Source organism: Leguminivora glycinivorella, chromosome 20 (genome assembly GCF_023078275.1).
Source record: "Leguminivora glycinivorella isolate SPB_JAAS2020 chromosome 20, LegGlyc_1.1, whole genome shotgun sequence".
NCBI classification, from domain to species: domain Eukaryota; kingdom Metazoa; phylum Arthropoda; class Insecta; order Lepidoptera; family Tortricidae; genus Leguminivora; species Leguminivora glycinivorella.
In genome coordinates, this window is record NC_062990.1 from 2,159,281 (window position 1) to 2,177,735 (window position 18,455).

The 18,455-nt window shown below is 37.6% G+C and overlaps 2 protein-coding genes across 2 annotated transcripts in view; one reads left to right on the top strand and one right to left on the bottom strand.

The window, feature by feature from the left end:
• LOC125236899 (ryanodine receptor) overlaps positions 1-13,386 on the top strand; it is a 302,209-nt gene extending 288,823 nt beyond the window's left edge. The window contains exons 107-113 of the mRNA XM_048143817.1: positions 51-209; positions 2,263-2,470; positions 4,944-5,075; positions 6,600-6,756; positions 9,830-9,939; positions 11,233-11,335; positions 11,873-13,386. Coding sequence (XP_047999774.1) covers positions 51-209; positions 2,263-2,470; positions 4,944-5,075; positions 6,600-6,756; positions 9,830-9,939; positions 11,233-11,335; positions 11,873-11,976 — 973 coding nt within the window. The 3' untranslated portion in view covers positions 11,977-13,386. The remainder of the gene's footprint in view (positions 1-50; positions 210-2,262; positions 2,471-4,943; positions 5,076-6,599; positions 6,757-9,829; positions 9,940-11,232; positions 11,336-11,872) is intronic.
• Positions 13,387-15,790: 2,404 nt separating this feature from the next.
• On the bottom strand, positions 15,791-18,067 carry LOC125237065. Its single transcript, XM_048144008.1, has 2 exons — positions 16,742-18,067; positions 15,791-16,008 (listed from the first exon to the last, which is right to left on the bottom strand). The coding sequence occupies exons 1-2, from the start codon at positions 17,879-17,881 to the stop codon at positions 15,904-15,906; spliced, it is 1,245 nt and encodes a 414-aa protein (XP_047999965.1). The 5' UTR covers positions 17,882-18,067; the 3' UTR covers positions 15,791-15,903.
• Between the last annotated feature and the right edge of the window lie 388 nt (positions 18,068-18,455).

The following is an 18,455-nucleotide window of genomic DNA, read 5'->3' on the forward strand; positions in this document are numbered from 1 at the left end:
GCTACGGAGCGAGATAGTTCTATATTTGACCTATTTACTTTTAATTTCAGATCGTTCCCCGTCAACTACTGGGACAAGTTTGTCAAAAAGAAAGTCCGTACGAAGTACTCAGAGACGTATGACTTTGACAGCATTTCTAACATGCTCGGTATGGAGAAAACTTCCTTCGCCGCTCATGAGGAGACTGGGAATAAGGGCTTCTTCCAATCGTAAGTTACTTTTCCCCTCGGAAACACGTGTTTTGTCCTTTAATACCAGCGGGTAAAAACGCATTTTATCCACTAGTGGGTAAAGTGATTTGACCTTGAATAAAGTCAAATTAACTGCTTTAAAATTGATGAAAGTAGGTGAATCTAGTAATAAAGATGATTTACCACCTGTGGAACTACTGGAAGCAGTGATAAACGCATTTTTTGCGTTGTACTTTCCTCGCTATAGTGAGGGGAAAAGTTTTGTGTTACACTCGGGTGCCAGTGTATTTTACTTCTCGTGTGTTAAATAACTCGCAAGTTCAGGATTATATTCTCGAACCACTCGCTTCGCTCGTGGTTCAACTATAGACTCCTTTCACTTGCTCGTTTTTCAATTCCACATTCGGCGTTAAAATACAACTTTGCCCCCTTGTATAACAAATAACTATTAATACTATTTCAGTGGCAAATACCTACCCATCTGATAGAAGAATCCTATATTAAAGGCCCTCGCAAAAATCGGACCAAGGACAAGGGCATTCTACAGCCTGAGCGTCCGCGAAAGAAAATTTATTTTTAGTTATAACACTAGTTTTTTTATACAATAAATGTGACTCTCATAAAAAACATTAACAAATTATTTCAATTGAAATAGATATCATACACGAAAGAAAAAACGACAAGGCCCACTGGTGGCCGAGCCGGGAATCGAACCCGGGTCTTACGCGGCTAACGTCCTTATCACTAGACCACACGCCCGCCGTGGTACCCGACGAAATTTCTCTAGCGTATGTTATCTCTGATAAGGCTAGGCGCCTTTTGACCAACTCTAAGGGCGAGCAATTAGTGCTTGCACCTCCTATATGAATCTTTTGCAGGATTACGATATTATTTAAGTAAAATTTTGATTCGATTTTGTCAGTAAAATAGGATTAGAATGACCTGTTGCAATTATGAGGTTATTTTTATTTATCATATGGCATGTAATTTGAGCTGTGAGGACACAAGACAGTACGTTTGTCAGTTAGTTGTACTTTTAGCACCACCCGTGGGTAGTAACGATGGATAATAGATTACCATATATACTATACCTTACTACTACATACATTACTATATAGAATACCATAGATTAAATATACCGCCTAAGAACATGCATACACTACACCACATGTAGATGGCGCCGCAAAAAAAATGTCTTGTAGCTTTCGATTATATTTGTAGATGGCGTTAAGTGTCACTTTTGACATAGATTTATGTCTCGAAAGTGACACTTAACGCCAGTCTACAAATAATAAATGGCAACAAGGCATTTTTTGTGTATGCACTCGCATACACAAAAAATGCCTTGGTCGCATTTTAATGTATGGGATGGTATGATCTTCTTCTTATATTTAATCTATGATAATACTCGTACATACTACGGAAGTGCAACTTAATCCCTAACAAGAGGCTTCTCTATCTCTTCTAATCTATCTAACATTGAGGTATATGTACTACGTACTAGAGGCGACGTTGCCAAGCGAAAACTCTGCACATGCTGACAAATGCGCGAGGAGAGTTGTGCCATTCCCGAGAACGTTCTCCCGTTTGTATGGGAAATGTTCTCTCAAGAGAATATTCTCCATAGTAAAATGAGAACGTTCTCGAGAACGGCACAACTCTACGGGGAGCGGTTACTTACGCGTAGAGTAGGTCTACCACCAGATGTGACACATTATTATATTCTGCCTAACGGGACTTTTACATTATAGTTAATTGTTTAATTTACCGATGAAATGTCACACATTTTTTGTTTAATTTACCGATGAAATGTCACACCTTGGCTTTTATTTGATTTCCTCGAGTGATTAGTACAATTTTTAAGCACACAATAAGGCATTATTCACGTGGAAAGTAAATGCATCACGGCACGTCACTGCACCGCAAGGACCTGGTAAGGACTGACAACGTTGCGGTCCATGGACCGCAGTGCGTTGTGTAAAAAATATCTTAGCAACGTCGCCTCTAGTACGTAGTACATATACCTCAATGCTATCTAATCTAAAACTATAAATATTTAATATCATTCTAGTTTCCTCAACCTGGACTGGCGCTACCAACTCTGGAAGGCCGGCGTGACCTTCACGGACAATTCGTTCCTGTACTCGCTGTGGTACTTCTGCTTCTCCGTGATGGGCAACTTCAACAACTTCTTCTTCGCTGCGCATCTTCTAGACGTGGCTGTCGGCTTCAAGACGCTCAGAACCATCTTGCAGTCCGTCACGCATAACGGGAAGCAGGTAAAGAGAAATATAAACATGTAGAAACATGTCTACATTTAGCTATGTATTTCGAATGTGTTTGAGACATCAAATGAAAAACAGCGGCCAGTTTTAGAAGTGTAAACACCAAATCTTCATCAATTTTAAATTGAGGAACGGTTTTTAGGGTTCCGTAGTCAACTAGGAACCCTTATAGTTTCGCCATGTCTGTCTGTCCGTCCGTCCGTCCGTCCGCGGATAATCTCAGTAACCAGAAATCTGAAATTTGGTACCAATATGCATATCAATCACGCCAACAAAGTGCATAAATAAAAAATGGAAAAAAATGTTTTATTAGGGTACCCCCCCCTACATGTAAAGTGGGGGCTGATATTTTTTTTCATTCCAACCCCAACATGTGATATATTGTTGGATAGGTATTTAAAAATGAATAAGGGTTTACTAAGATCGTTTTTTCATAATATTAATATTTTCGAGAGGCTGGCAACCTGTCACTGCAAAGTCACAGTTTCGTTTTCTTTCAACCCCTTATTTGCCAAGAGTGGCACTGAAGCTTTAGTAGTTTCATGTGCTCTGCCTACCCCTTTATGGGATACAGGCGTGATTGTATGTATGTATGTAATATTTTCGGAAATATCGCTCCTAAAAGAAAAAAAACTGCGTCCCCCCCCTCTAACTTTTGAATCATATGGTTAAAAAATATGAAAAAAATGACAAAAGTAGAATTTTATAAAGATTTTCTAGGAAATTATTTTGAACTTGATAGGTTCAGTTGTTTTTGAGAAAAATACGGAAAACTAGGGAACCCTATACTGAGCGTGGCCCGACACGCTCTTGGCCGGTTTTTTTTAAGATTGCTTTCGCCTAGCAGCACGGAATTTGGTGTCTTCACTGACCCACTATCAAAATACACCCTAAAAAAGGCACAGGTCCTACCAAAATCTAGTAAGCGTCATCGCTAGCGACCGACCATCTTTTGTTCTTTTCTCTCGCCGATAGCTCATCGCCAGGGAGCGTACTTTTCATGCCGATGACATTAATCTGACGTCACGCTCCGTATAGGATGATCCCAAATAGTTTTATTGTAAATTATTAATCATTAGTCGTCAATCATTTTAATCGTATACAAATTACTTCAAATACAGTAGTTCATTTACATGTGGTATAAATAATACCTACTTGAAATGTAAACGTGAATAAAATTATTTGATTTGTTTTTATACATACATACATACATACAATCACGCCTGTATCCCATAAAGGGGTAGGCAGAGCACATGAAACTACTAAAGCTTCAGTGCCACTCTTGGCAAGTAAGGGGTTGAAAGAAAATGAAGATTGAAGAAGATTGTTTTTATAAATAAATTTAATTAAATAGTATTGTTAACAACACATTACAATAAATACGTAGAAAAGAGAATTTCTCTCTAACGTAAAGCACACCATCCTTCTTGCATTCATTACCATGCAAAGAAATTCATAACTTAAAATGATTGATGACTAATGATTAATAATTAACTAAATAAAACAATTTGTGATCATCCTATATGGAGCGTGACGTCAAATTGATGTCATCGGCACGAAAAGTACGCTCCCTGCTCATCGCTTAATCGCTTTGGTGGGACGTGGGACCAGTGCCTTTTTAGGGTGTATTTTGATAGTGGGTCAGTGAGGACACCTAATTCCGTGCTGCTAGGCGAAAGCGATCTTAAAAAACCGTTCCTTAATTTCAAATTGATGAAGATTTGGTGTTTACAAATTTTGAAATAACATACAGAGGGCGTAGCACACTAATGGAATAAACTTTATCACATCGATGCGTCCCTATTGCACTTAAAGATAGTGCGAAAAGGCCGGCCTGGCGTTATATAGTGTATCACTGGATGTAAGAAAAGGTCGTTTTCTCAAACATGCAATGAAATATTGTCTTTACGTTCCTTAAAATGGGCTGGGAAGTATCGCTTTTTGGGCGCAACAACTCGAGAGGACTGTAAAGAGATTTCATATTATTTTTTAGGCCTAGGCCTGCAAAGTAACTTTTTTTTTATAAAATATTGTCCTTTAGAGCTTTTTTTTTATTTCATTGTATGTTTGAGAAAAGCACTATACATGCCTCGGCGTGAAAACGGATTCCCGGCCTCGTATCCCTATCCGGCCCTATATATACCCACTTGGCCGGAAATCCTCATTTTCCCGGCCTCTGATGTAATGTACTATTCCTGCCTGGCCTAGCGCTAGCGTGTAGTGACCCTTTCTGCTAAGCCGCGGTCCCGGGTTCAAATCCCGGTAAGGGCATTTATTTGTGTGATGAGCACAGATATTTGTTCTTGAGTCATGAGTTTTTTATGTGTATAAGTATTTGTATATTATATATATCGTCTGAGTACCCACAACACAAGCCTTCTTGAGCTTACCGTGGAGCTCAGTCAATCTGTGTAAGAACCTCCTATAATATTTATTTATTTACCATGAATGTTTTATTTATTTCCAGTTGGTGTTAACAGTGATTCTGCTAACCATCATAGTGTACATATACACTGTGATAGCGTTCAACTTCTTCAGAAAGTTTTACGTGCAAGAAGAAGACGACGAAGTGAACAGGAACTGTCATGACATGTTGTCGGTAAGAACTTGTTTTTGTTAAATTTGATTTTCGCTTTGAACCCCAAATATTCTTGCGCCCTTAGTTACACACAATGTTTTTCATCACACTTGCAACATAAAAACTATAAGAAAATGATAAAAGAAGTTAATTATGGTACTTGAAATTTCATAACTCCCTTTGGAGAACGGTTTTTTTATAATTTCCGCTCCGCTACCTGCACTCACACAATACATTTACAGTGCGAGTGTGATGAATACTTACCCATACTTAATATAATAAATGGGAAAGTGTGTGTGTGTGTGTGTTTGTTTGTCCGTCATTCACGGCAAAACGGAGCGACGAATCAACGTGATTTTTTTAATTTAAGTAGAGATAGTTGAAAGGATGGGAGAGTGAAATGGGCTGCTTTTTATCTCTTACTAACCCCCCACTTCCTTAAAATGGGGGGTGGAATTTTGTGTGTAGTGTTCCGCAATTTCCGAATTTAACGCGAGCAAAGTTGCGCGCAAAAGCTAGTCAAATCAACTGTCTTGCCTGTTATTGCTATGGTTACTTTCCCCTGAGTCACGCTGGTTTTATGCAAAATTATGCTACTGAAAATGCAAGCATGCATGTAGTCCATGTTTGTAGGGGGCAAATTAAGGAAAGGGCTTGTTAACACCAGAAAATGCATGTTTTACATAAAACCAGCGTGACTCAGGGGAAAGTAACCATAGCAATAACAGGTAAGAAAAAGTTGGAAAAAAAAATGAAAATGAAATATATATTATTAGGCATATTACAATGCGCATATTAACGCCAAATAAAGCTACGCCAGCTCTAACCCTACGCCTCAGCCTCGAGAAGATTTAAGTCCCCCCACAGTTGGGAGGGGGGTATCCACTATGGGACCGGCAAGAACCTCGGCGGGCCACTTCTTTTCAAAACATTACATCTTATAATTAACATGCATTAAATAACAAGATACAATTTAACTGCAAAAGTATCATTGAGTCATTCATCCATATTAGAGATGGGCCGAATATTCGGTAAATATTCGGTATTCGGCATATTGGGCAAGTTTTTAACTATTCGTATTCGGCCGAATTATTCGGTTGCATTGCCGAATATTTACCGAATAAACAAAGTAAATAATTAATGAAGATCTTACGTATTCCATTGGATAATAAGCTCCTATTTTGTAGTTTTTTAAGGAACTGCTAAAAAAAAGAAACCTATGCGTCAAAATATAAATACAATTGTTTTTTAAAAAAGTTAAAAAACCGTAGTTTAAGAGTTGAGAAGAATTCAAAGTTGTTTTAACTAAATTTTAGTTATCCACTAAATCATAAAAACATAGTTGTAGAAACATATGTAACGATTATCAATCATTTAGTAGTTTTAATTAATCCCCTTAAAAAATATGGCGTAACCGAATATTCGGCCGAATGTTCGGTTCGGTAAGAGCTGAACTGAATGTTCGGCCGAATATTCGTATTCGGCAAAGTCCATATTCGGCCCATCTCTAATCCATATACATTTTATACGTATTTCTGTTAACAGTGCTTCGTATTCAACATCTACAAAGGAGTGCGCGCAGGCGGCGGTATCGGTGACGAGCTGGAGCCGCCAGACGGTGATGACTCAGAAGTGTGGCGCATCATCTTTGACGTTTCCTTCTTCTTCTTCATCATCATTATCCTGCTGGCTATCATTCAGGGTAAGTGAAAGCAGGCAAATAATTCGATTACTGACAGGCGATCGATCCCATCATCTCCACCACATACCCAGTATCATTGAAGAAAAATCACAGGTAATAAGAAGTATTAAATCCTGTCAAGAAAAACGTACTCATTTATTTTAATAAAAGAAGCCAGTGTCTAAATAAAACTGCTTTGAAACTTTAAGAACTTAGGGAAACTAAAATAAAAAATCCTCTTTTTTTTCTATTAAAAATCATATAATGTCATGTACTCATGAGACGAGCTGGAGCTGCCAGACGGCGATGACTCTGAAGTGTGGCGCATCGTCTTTGATGTTTCCTTCTTCTTCTTCATCATCATTATCCTGCTGGCGATCATTCAGGGTAAGTGAAAGCAGGCAAATAATTCGATTACTGACAGGCGATCGATCCCAGCATCTCCACCACATACCCAGTATCATTGAAGAAAAATCACAGGTAATAAGAAGTATTAAATCCTGTCAAGAAAAACGTACTCATTTATTTTAATAAAAGAAGCCAGTGTCTAAATAAAACTGCTTTGAAACTTTAAGAACTTAGGGAAACTAAAATAAAAAATCCTCTTTTTTTTCTATTAAAAATCATATAATGTCATGTACTCATGAGACGAGCTGGAGCTGCCAGACGGCGATGACTCTGAAGTGTGGCGCATCGTCTTTGATGTTTCCTTCTTCTTCTTCATCATCATTATCCTGCTGGCGATCATTCAGGGTAAGTGAAAGCAGGCAAATAATTCGATTACTGACAGGCGATCGATCCCAGCATCTCCACCACATACCCAGTATCATTCAAGAAAAATCACAGGTAATAAGAAGTATTAAATCGTGTCAAGAAAAACATACTCATTTATTTTAATAAAAGAAGCCAGTGTCTAAATAAAATTGCTTTGAAACTTTAAGAACTTAGGGAAACTAAAATAAAAAATCGTCTTTTTTAGGGTTCCGTAGTCAACTAGGAACCCTTATAGTTTCGCCATGTCTGTCTGTCCGTCCGTCCGTCCGTCCGTCCGTCCGTCCGTCCGTCCGCGGATAATCTCAGTAACCGTAAGTACCAGAAGGCTGAAATTTGGTACCAATATGTATATCAATCACACCAACAAAGTGCAAAAATAAAAAATGGAAAAAAATGTTTTATTAGGGTACCCCCCCTACATGTAAAGTGGGGGCGGATTTTTTTTTTCATTCCAACCCCAACGTGTGATATACTGTTGGATAGGTATTTAAAAATGAATAAGGGTTTACTAAGATCGTTTTTTGATAATTTTAATATTTTCGGAAATAATCGCTCCTAAAGGAAAAAAAAGTGCGTCCCCCCCCCTCTAACTTTTGAACCATATGTTTAAAAAATATGAAAAAAATCACAAAAGTAGAACTTTATAAAGACTTTCTAGGAAAATTGTTTTGAACTTGATAGGTTTAGTAGTTTTTGAGAAAAATACGGAAAACTACGGAACCCTACACTGAGCGTGGCCCGACACGCTCTTGGCCGGTTTTTTCTATTAAAAATCATATGTCATGTAATCATGAGACGAGCTGGAGCCGCCAGACGGTGATGACTCAGAAGTGTGGCGCATCATCTTTGATGTTTCCTTCTTCTTCTTCATCATCATTATCCTGCTGGCTATCATTCATGGTAAGTGACATAAAAGAACGGAGAACATCAGAGCAGCAAGCAAAATTATTACACACTACTAAGATTACCTAACAGTCTGCTGAAATTACTGAAGCGATCCAATCTCATCTCCATCATATAAAGGTAACAAAACTATAGATAACTGAGAAGCAGGCAAAATATTTAATAGCAGGATAGTTAATCCCAGCATATCCACCACATAAACAATGATTGTAGAATTACTTCGTTCCTATATTCATAATAATTTATTTTAGAATGTCATCTTATTCTTGACTAGAGATTTCACATTTATATAAATGAGGATATCCTCACTAGAGTCAAGTATATGCACATTTAGAGTTAAGAGAGAAACTCAGAAAAGTTAGCGAGACTTATTTAAGTCAAATTAGTTTTTAAAACCAAGATTTTTTTATACCACGTCGGTGGCAAACAGGTATACGGCTCGCCTGATGGAAAGCGGTCACCGTAATAACCTACGGACGCCTGCAACATGCGCGTTGCCGACCCATTAGAAACTTGTACACTCCTTTTTTGAAGAACCCCATACTGTAGTTCATCGGGAATACCTCGACAGGGAGCTGAGAGCTCATTCCACAGCCGGAGCGTTCGGATTTGGTGGTATCGGAGACGAAGTTGGGTCGCAGATTGTGATGACTCTGAAGTGTGGCGCATCATCTTTGATGTTTCCTTCTTCTTATTATTCGTCATTATTATCCTGCTCGCTATCATTCATGGTAAGTAGAGGAAAAAAGAAAAATATATAGCAGGACAGTTGATCCCAGCATCTCCACCATATTACATATAGGTATCTATAATTTTCTATACCGAATTGGTAAAGGTAAAATATGATAGGTAACTGTGAAGCACGTCTGGCTGAATACGCTAGGATCCCGATGCCACGAAAAAAAAACTAAACAAGCGTTTCTATTTCAGCATTCCCACCACATATCAGTCCTTACATTACTTAAAATGTTAGCTTAGTTGTCTATAAAATATTATGTAAAACTTTCATGAACCAAAATACAGCGTGTGGATTCCATACGGGCAAATAATGTATCCAGTTATAGTATCTGATAATAGGAATCGTATAGGATATTCATTTTGTTAAAAGGTGTTATTAAGAGTATTTTTTTTTTGATCTGGCCAAGCAGCAACTTAATTTGACCTGACATAAACGTCATGTCGTAATGACACACTAATTGATGTGGACATAATACATTGCATGCTGAATTATTATGTATGAAAAAAATTAACTCACCTATTCAAAACAAAACCATGTAGTTAGGCCCCTTAGATCCGGTACTAATCGTTATTAAGATATTCGCCCGTATGAAATACACACGCTGTATAGAATAATAATAAATATAGGATATAAACTATAAATACCTAAAAAATAAACATCTAATCTGTCCTGTTTCAGGTTTGATCATCGACGCCTTCGGTGAACTCCGTGACCAATTGGAGTCAGTGAAAGAAGACATGGAGTCCAACTGCTTCATTTGCGGCATGGGCAAGGACTATCTAGATTTGGTAAGTTACACTTATAGCACACCTCGGCTCGGACACTGGCGATCAAATATACGAAAGAGGCGCGTTCCTAGCACACAGTCTAAGCTCGTGTACGAACGCGTACTATGCTTGTTTGAGTGAATGACAGGTCGACTGTTCGCGTTTTTGACAGGCGGTAACTGTGAGGTAACCGAGAGGGGATGGGCGGCACTTTCAGCGGGGAGCGGGAGTGGCCACACTGTACGATAGTACTCTTTATTATACTGTGCTTATAGTTTGTGGACACATGAGGAAATCAATGAAATCAGGATGGCCGTGTCGTATAGTGTTGCCAGGCGTATGATTTAATATCAATGTAAAATATCCCTCCGTGCGAAAGAAGTGAGACTTCGTAATGTGTTGTTTTTCTATATTCGAGTTGGCAACACTGAGCGTTGAATGTATAACGCTGTCAGCTGCAAGTCGCATTAGAAGTTTCACTTCAGAAGGTAAAGAATATTATCATCTTTTTACATTAATATTAACAACAAGTTACCAAAATCTTTAAGAGAGCTACCTGTACATAGATTTAGAAATAAGTTAATGCAGTTGTAGACTGAAAAGAGCTATTACAGTGTAAAAGATTTCCTCTTTGAAGATATAGAGATAGAATAAATAGCAGTTATAAATTTAAGGCTTTGCATGCTAATACAACCGGTATAGTACAAATAGCAGAATAAGCATCCAAATGTCACCTACCACCTAAGACGCTAATGTACCTCTATGTACCTACTTATTCTTTGCAAATAAACTTACTTAATTAATCTCGCCTACGTCACAATTGAAACCATATCCCACAGTCGACTTCTACGACACTCACGGGACAAAGGGGGGAACCGAGTGAGACTTACTGCGTTTTTACATTATCCGATCCGATATCGGATGTCGGACCGATATCCCATACATTATAGGCGCCATCTTGGATTTCTTCCATTGAAGTCCTTCCGACATCCAATATCGGATCGGATAATGTGAAAACGGACTTAGTCAGTTAAAATGTCTCTTTGACGACCGGTCTGGCGCAATCGGTAGTGACCCTGCCTGCTGCGCCGCGGTCCCGGGTTCGAATCCCGGTAAGGGAATTTATTAGTGTGATGAGCACAGATATTTGTTCCTGAGTCATGGATGTTTTCAATGTATATACGTATTTATATATTATATATATCGTTGTCTGAGTACCAACAACACAAGCCTTCTTGAGCTTACCGTGGGCCTCAGTCAATCTGTGTAAGAATGTCCTATAATATTTATTTAATTTAATATTATTTATTATAGGTACCGCACGGTTTCGACACGCACGTGCAACGGGAGCATAATCTTGCGAACTACATGTTCTTCCTTATGCATCTCATCAATAAACCAGACACTGAATACACAGGTCAGTAAAGAAACCAATGGCTTGTCTACACCGAAACAATTTTCAATTCTTATCAACGCTAAAGGTCGTGACCTCTTATGTGGATCACAAGATTTCGGATGGTAGATTTCCATTCCTTATGACTTTTAAGGTGTCATCGACCATGACGGAGGGCTATTTGAAAGCCACTTAAAAAAAAAAAACATTAAATCACGCATGATAAATATTCTAGCAATTCATTCAATTTGACGCCCTGCCTGCTGAGCCGCGGTCCTGGGTTCGAATCCCGGTAAGGGCATTTATTTGTGTGATGAGCACAGATATTTGTTTCATACATAATTAAAACTGTCAGTGAGTTAATTTTTGCTAACAACTTACGTTAATTGGGGGGCCCCAAATTCTGAAAATGCCCCTAAATCTGATAGTAAACATTGTCCCACAGAAATCAAAATAGCAATGGAATGTCCTACTTGCGGATTAGCAAAGGAATGTTCTAGATTTTGATTAACATAGATTTCCACAAAGTAACGCCTAATTCCATCGATTATTATCCCACAGGTCAAGAGACGTACGTATGGAATATGTACACTCAGCGTTGCTGGGACTTCTTCCCTGTTGGAGACTGCTTCCGCAAACAGAACGAGACCGAGATGACCGAGTGAATGAATGGTTAAATACGGTTCACAATCCTAGAGACTACAATACTCGCTCGAAGGACCATCTTAAAACTGTAAGGGCCACTTGCACCAACGAAAATGGAGGGTTAACCCACCATTTTATATGGAATTTGACAGATGACAGCCCACTAACCCTGAGTTAAGTGGTTGGTGCAAGTGTGCTTAAGAGAATGAGTAAATTACTAAATAGTACTTAAAAAAAAACGAATAACAATTTTAAATACTAGAGACTAAAATATATGGCTCGAAGGACCATTTGTTTGGTATGATCAAAATAGGTAATAGGAGAAAACCGAGATAAACGAGCGAATATTTTTTTTCTCTCAAAATACCCGATCTGAAGGACACAAGATTCATAATCATGACATCCGATTTAGAGGACCGTTTTGTTTAGGTACCTATCCATTTTATTTATGTGGATCAATACTTCTTTGTTTTCTAGCTATTTAAGAAATTTGATCACTTACTTATACCTATATATGTATGTATATCACATAAGTAGTTCACACAAGACCGTTTTGATGCTTGTCATTGTAATCTCTAGGATTTAAACAATGGCGCTTTTGAAATAGACACTAGGATCTAAAAACCGGAATTTTTCTCTAAACCGGTTTACAATAAAAAGAGCCAATCTTCATGCCTTAGACGGCATATTTTTGTAAACCTTAGATATAATTATAAATATCTATAAGAATGAAAAAACGCAGTATGAATGCGGCTACTAAAAATATCAATTTAAGCTTTTGCTCAAAATTGACGCCAAAAACTAATCAATTTGGTCTATCAGTGCATTTCTATAACTAGCTTCAGTACTTATTTATATCAAAATGTTCAAAGTCAATTATGTATGTAGAAATTTTGAAAACAGAGATATACGAGTATATCTAAATAGAGAAATATTTAATGCACAAAGTTTCTAATCTAGTCGCTAATATTTAAACAAAGCACAAAGATACAATTATAAAATATAAATTATTTAAATTATGCCAAAGACTTATAAAAGTAAGTTTGGAAAAATCATGTCTTAATGACAGTAGATGTCACTACTCAGATAATCATTTTTGGTAACTCTGATTGCCAAAAGATGGCAGTTAAGTCGTTAAAACATACAGCGCCATCTAGTTTTGAGTGTCAAACTCAGTGGCATTTTTTATATTTATCTCAATAACTCTTTGGTATTTGATATGTTTGTGCTTTGCTCTTTATAGTATTAAAAGAAAGTTCAAAATATTCTTCATCTAATAGATAAATGAGAAATATGTTTATATCAAGTTTATCTAACTTCCATATATAATAAGGTGGCCTTTCCAAGTAATATTTTTTAAAAGTTTCGATATAGTTTATGTAAGATAATATAAAGTAACTGTTAATGAAATAAATATTAATTTATTGCCAGTGCTCTTTTATTTTACAAGTTCTGTCTATTCCTAATAATAGATTTACAAAATGTAGTTATTTTCTGTTCCTAGTAAATATGCGATTTTGCATTTTATACCTACATACATAGAATAGGCAGAGCAGATGAAAATGCTCAATTGTTAGTGTTACTTTTAGCAACTACGAGGCAGAAAGAAATCAAAATGGTGACAGGCGGCTAGTTCATCACACAATGGAACTCGAACAGATCCATTAGACCCTATGACGCTACAATGAACAGTTAAGAAACAGGTCTAATATGCCTTATGCCTCAACATGACCGTGTTAAGGGGTTGAAATAAAACGAAATAGTGATATTGCAGTGACAGGTTGCTAGCCCATCGCCCACACGATAATGGAACCCATATCTCACAGTCGACTTCTACGACACCCACAGGAAGAAAGGGGATGGTGAAATACTTAACTCATCACCATACGGGAACCTAAATATAAACAGAAAAAGTAAGTTTCTGTAAAATTTATTTCAGTTTTGTCCTTATAACCACAAACCACATATATACGTCAGGGCCGCGTCCATCGTCTTACGCTACTATAACTGAGCTATTTAAGCGATAGTAAGGGTGGCGAAATATTAACTAACTTTCAATCTGGTACATGCATGGCGTTACGAGTCCTAAAATTCATTATATTCTTTTAAAGATTTATGTCTCAAAAGTGACACTTAACGCCATCTAACAGTGATCTCAAGGCAACAAGAAATTTGTAGTAACGCCATCTACATTTGCCGTGCTTTTAGGCGGTCGCATTTTTTTGTATGGGGTGGATATATCTACTAAATCCATAATCTCTGTTATAACTAACTCATAATTTAATAACAAAACAATCACATTTCTAACAATAGAGAGTGTAGTCATAATAATGTGGTATGATTATTTTGATAAAGAAAAATATGTTGACTTACAATCTCAGCATTATTTTTACCCATCTAAATGCCACCAAAAAGTATACTCCTTTAGTTGTGGCCACAAACACAAAATATTGTTTATATGTATTATCAGCAGAGATCGGATTTTTGTGCGTCATCTCATACTAAAAGTCATTAAAATGACGTAAGTCACTAAGAATGTCGCAAATCCGTCCGATCTCTGATTATCAGCAACATAATACTTAAATAAACATATGTTTAACTAATCTGCTATTTTACAATACTCTCTCTTTAAACATACATACATACATACATGCATATAATCACGCCAGTATCCTATGGTAGGCAGAGCAGGTGAACTACTACGAGTAAGTCTTAGCGCCATTCTTGGCAAAAAGGGGTTGAAAGAAATCCAAATTGTGACATTGCAGTGACAGGTTGCCAGCCTCTCGCCTACGCCACAATTAACCCATATCCCAAGTCGACTTCTACGACACCCACGGGAAGAAAGGGGGTGGTGAAATTCTTAACCTGTCACCACACGGGGTCTCTTTAAACATATACCTAAAAATTTAATTAAGTTATCTAAATAAGTTAATAACCAAATAAATAATTTAATCATAATAATACTTTTGAATCATAATCTAGGGCTTTCAAATTTGCACTTTCCCCTCCTATTACTATTTTTTCTAAGTTCCGCAAAAGTTGCTAGACTAAGGCAATGGTCCCACCAAAAGCTAGTCCCGTCTAAATATAAAATTTTGAAAAACGGGGTACCGCGACAAAGTAGATCGATTTTCATGAAACATGACTAAGAACACTCCCGATTAACTCAGCTTTCAGACAAAAAAAAACTAAATCTAAATCGGTTCATCCGTTCGGGAGCTACGATGCCACAGACATACACACACACAGACAGACACGTCAAACTTACGTCGTTTTTGCATCGGGGGTTAAAAAGAGAGAACGAGCGAAAGATCGCGTCTCTTTTTAACCCCCGAGGCAAAAACGACGTAAGTTTGACGTGTCTGTCTGTCTGTCTGTTTGTCTGTCTGTCTGTGTGTGTCTGTCTGTGGCATCGTAGCTCCCGAACGGATGAACCGATTTCGATTTAGTTTTTTTTTGTCTGAAAGCTGAGTTAGTCGGCAGTGTTCTTATCCATGTTTCATGAAAATCGGTCTACTATGTCGTGGTCTGGGGTTTTCAAAATTTTAATTTTGTGGTTAGGTTAGTTATGGTGGGACCAGTGCCTAGGTCTGATTTCGACGGCATGCGAACTCGCCTGCGATTTTAGGTACATCGCGGGCTGTTGAGGTTACATACAATTTTGCACAGCCATCAAATACCGCAATGTAATAAAACTCGTATGCGAGTTCACGTACCGTCTAAATAAGCCCTACGGCTCAGCCACGACATTGGTCTAAGCGCGACAGCGGTGAGAGGCGGCCATACATTGGAGCGAGACACAGTGATGGGACTTTTCATTCGCACGTATGGCTGCCGCTTACCGCTGTCGCGCTTAGACCAATGTCGTGGCTGGGCCGTAATGAAGACGTCAAATTGCCGTTTGCCGCACGAGGACATTGCCTTGAGATATTTACAGGCTTCTTTTAAATAAAGGATTGGCATTGCAGTCTGTCCTTCAGCCGGAGAAGTCTCTTGTAAATGCACAGCTTGTTGGTCGTGAAAGTTTTCTTCATACGGTCCACATTGTCCTGAAATATTATTATGAAAATGAGGAGTGTCTTTTCAAAAGTCCGACTTATTAAGGTTTATTTCTCTAGGAAGACATAGATAAAAATAACCTCTGTCAGGGGCGGATCACTCCGCGATTCTATAGCCGCGCTATAAGTACATGTCGGCGGCCGCGAGTTCGCGACCCATTCAGTGGTGACGACCTTCGCGCGGCGCAATAAAATTTAATGTCGGCTGCTCGCGTGCAATCCGTTTGTTAATGTAGCTAAGAATTTAGGATGGCGGCATTTTGTTAACATCAAAAGAATGAGCCTTCTGTACTTGTACTATTATTTATTCTGTGCCTCTGTTGACTTATAGGAATAAGTCCTTTTGAAAAGACACTCCTCGAATATGAAACACAAGAAATTTGAATGTTGCCAATACTTTGAGTTTATTTGTAAGTTTCTTAAAGTCTTGTTGTTAAAGCATATGAGTGCTACATTTTAGATTGAACTGCCTGTACGCTAAAGCGAGCCGCTAAAGTTCGTTTGTCTGTTTCCAACGTATTGGCATGATAGAAAGGGACAAACAAACTTTACCAGCTTGATAACTTTAGTGAATGTTTATGAATAAGGGGGTTAATCAAAAGTTTATATTTGATTCTTTTGATACAAAAAATTATAGAATTTATATTTAAGTACAAAATTATGCTTGAGCATAATGCACAACTAAGAATTAAATAATATCAATGAATGTTTTAGGCATACTTACATTAGGAAAGAAGTCATATTCAAAGACAAATATCTCAAAAAACGTAGCAGCAACAATGACTGGCCCAGATTTCCTCTCGCAAACATCTAATTGTACGGCATATTTTCCATCAGGTAGTGCTCCAAGTCTCTCAAAAATGGGCGTAACCTTGTACTTTTGACTTGAAAGACGGTACAGTAATATCTCACTGTTCTTTGTCCCGATCAAAACTATATCCCCGTAAAAGAATAATGCAGTTATCGGAGGAAATTCAATGTACAAATGCTTGTATGTATCTGTTTCTATTTTGAATAGAATCCGCGAGTAACATACATAATTTTTATCATTGATAGCCGTTATGTGTTTCACTTGCTTAAGCCATTCTGGTGGAACGGCTATCGGTTTCACAGAATCTAGCTGTTCGTTCACAATGGTTACTATGTTTCCGCAATCAGTAAAGATGTATAAAACATTACTGTTGTACTGCATTACTTTTATATCATAGTCGCAATGTAGAATCAATTTTGAAGACAGATTCTCATGTCCTAAATCACATTTATAAATGTCTCGGTTGTTAAAGAAATACATCGCATTCTCAGCTAGAACGAAGTTATCAGCTTTGAAAAATGCTTCAGACATGAAGTTTGGATTAGTAACGGTTCTTTGTAACAATAATCCTGACTTGATCAGAATGGCAGACGCGCAATCGTTATGTGCAACTTTTAAGCAGTTTTTCTCCGGTACCACTACAGGTATGTTTTTCATTGTATTCATATCGTAAAGAACAACCCCTCTGGCGTCTTTTAAGGGTAATATTCCATTGTCTATCTCCAATGCGTGACATTTATCGTGTAGAGAAAAATTATAAAATTCTCTCGTTTTACTCTGAATTTTTGAGATGTTCGACCATGTTTTTAGGTTCTTGTAGATGTTATACCAGCTGGTATCTTTCCCAGACTTTCTTCTCGCAATAACAGAGGAGTGTTTGTATTCTTTCTTGCAACAATCTTGCCAAAGCAATTCTGTGCCATCGATTATTTCTTTCCAATTTTTACTCACTCTTCGGCATACTCCAATCGTAAAACCATCTGCTTTAGACAGTATTTCAAGGAAGGATTCTAAAGGTAGGTCGTTTATGTGCAACATTTCAGATTTTTGCATATATTTTTACTAACTTCTTCAAACAAATCTATGTCATGTTTTCACCGCTGAAACTCGTTATTTGACGTACAATTTCACTACACCCTCTTCATAAAACTTTAGAAAACATATAATTTTAAGTTCCCAAGCTGAATTTAAACAATATCAAGTCCAAAATTCAGAGATTTTGTATTGTTTACCTCTTTATCTAATCACTTGACTTGACAGTTGACATTCATGGACTCGTGATTTTGACGTTTAGTTGGTTAGGTTGGTAGACTTGGTAGCAGTCAGCTATTTGGGCCAACGTTTTAAACGCTGATTATTTCTTAACGTGAAGTAAATATTCAAATCGTTCTGGCAGGAACAAATAGATGGCGCTTTTACACTTAAAGGCGCGAACTACAAATTGAATGTTGGGGAAAGTTTTCAAAAAGTTAGATTTAGGAAATGGGATCAAAGAAAGATATCGTCACTACTTTGAAAAAATGTCGTATCTCACGTGTGTCCCTAAAGAATCACACAAATTAACTCTTAAAGGAATTTAATTGTCGCTGGTCGTGTTTAATTTATTGCACATCCCTACATTCCCTAG

What these genes read in the sequence shown, in the direction of transcription:
- LOC125237065 (XM_048144008.1), bottom strand. Translation starts at nt 17,881, where the DNA reads ATGCAAAAATCTGAAATGTTGCACATAAACGACCTACCTTTAGAATCC. An exon ending in AATATGACTTCTTTCCTAAT is followed by an intron (nt 16,009 to 16,741) that starts GTAAGTATGCCT and finishes ATAATATTTCAG; the next exon opens with GACAATGTGGACCGTATGAA.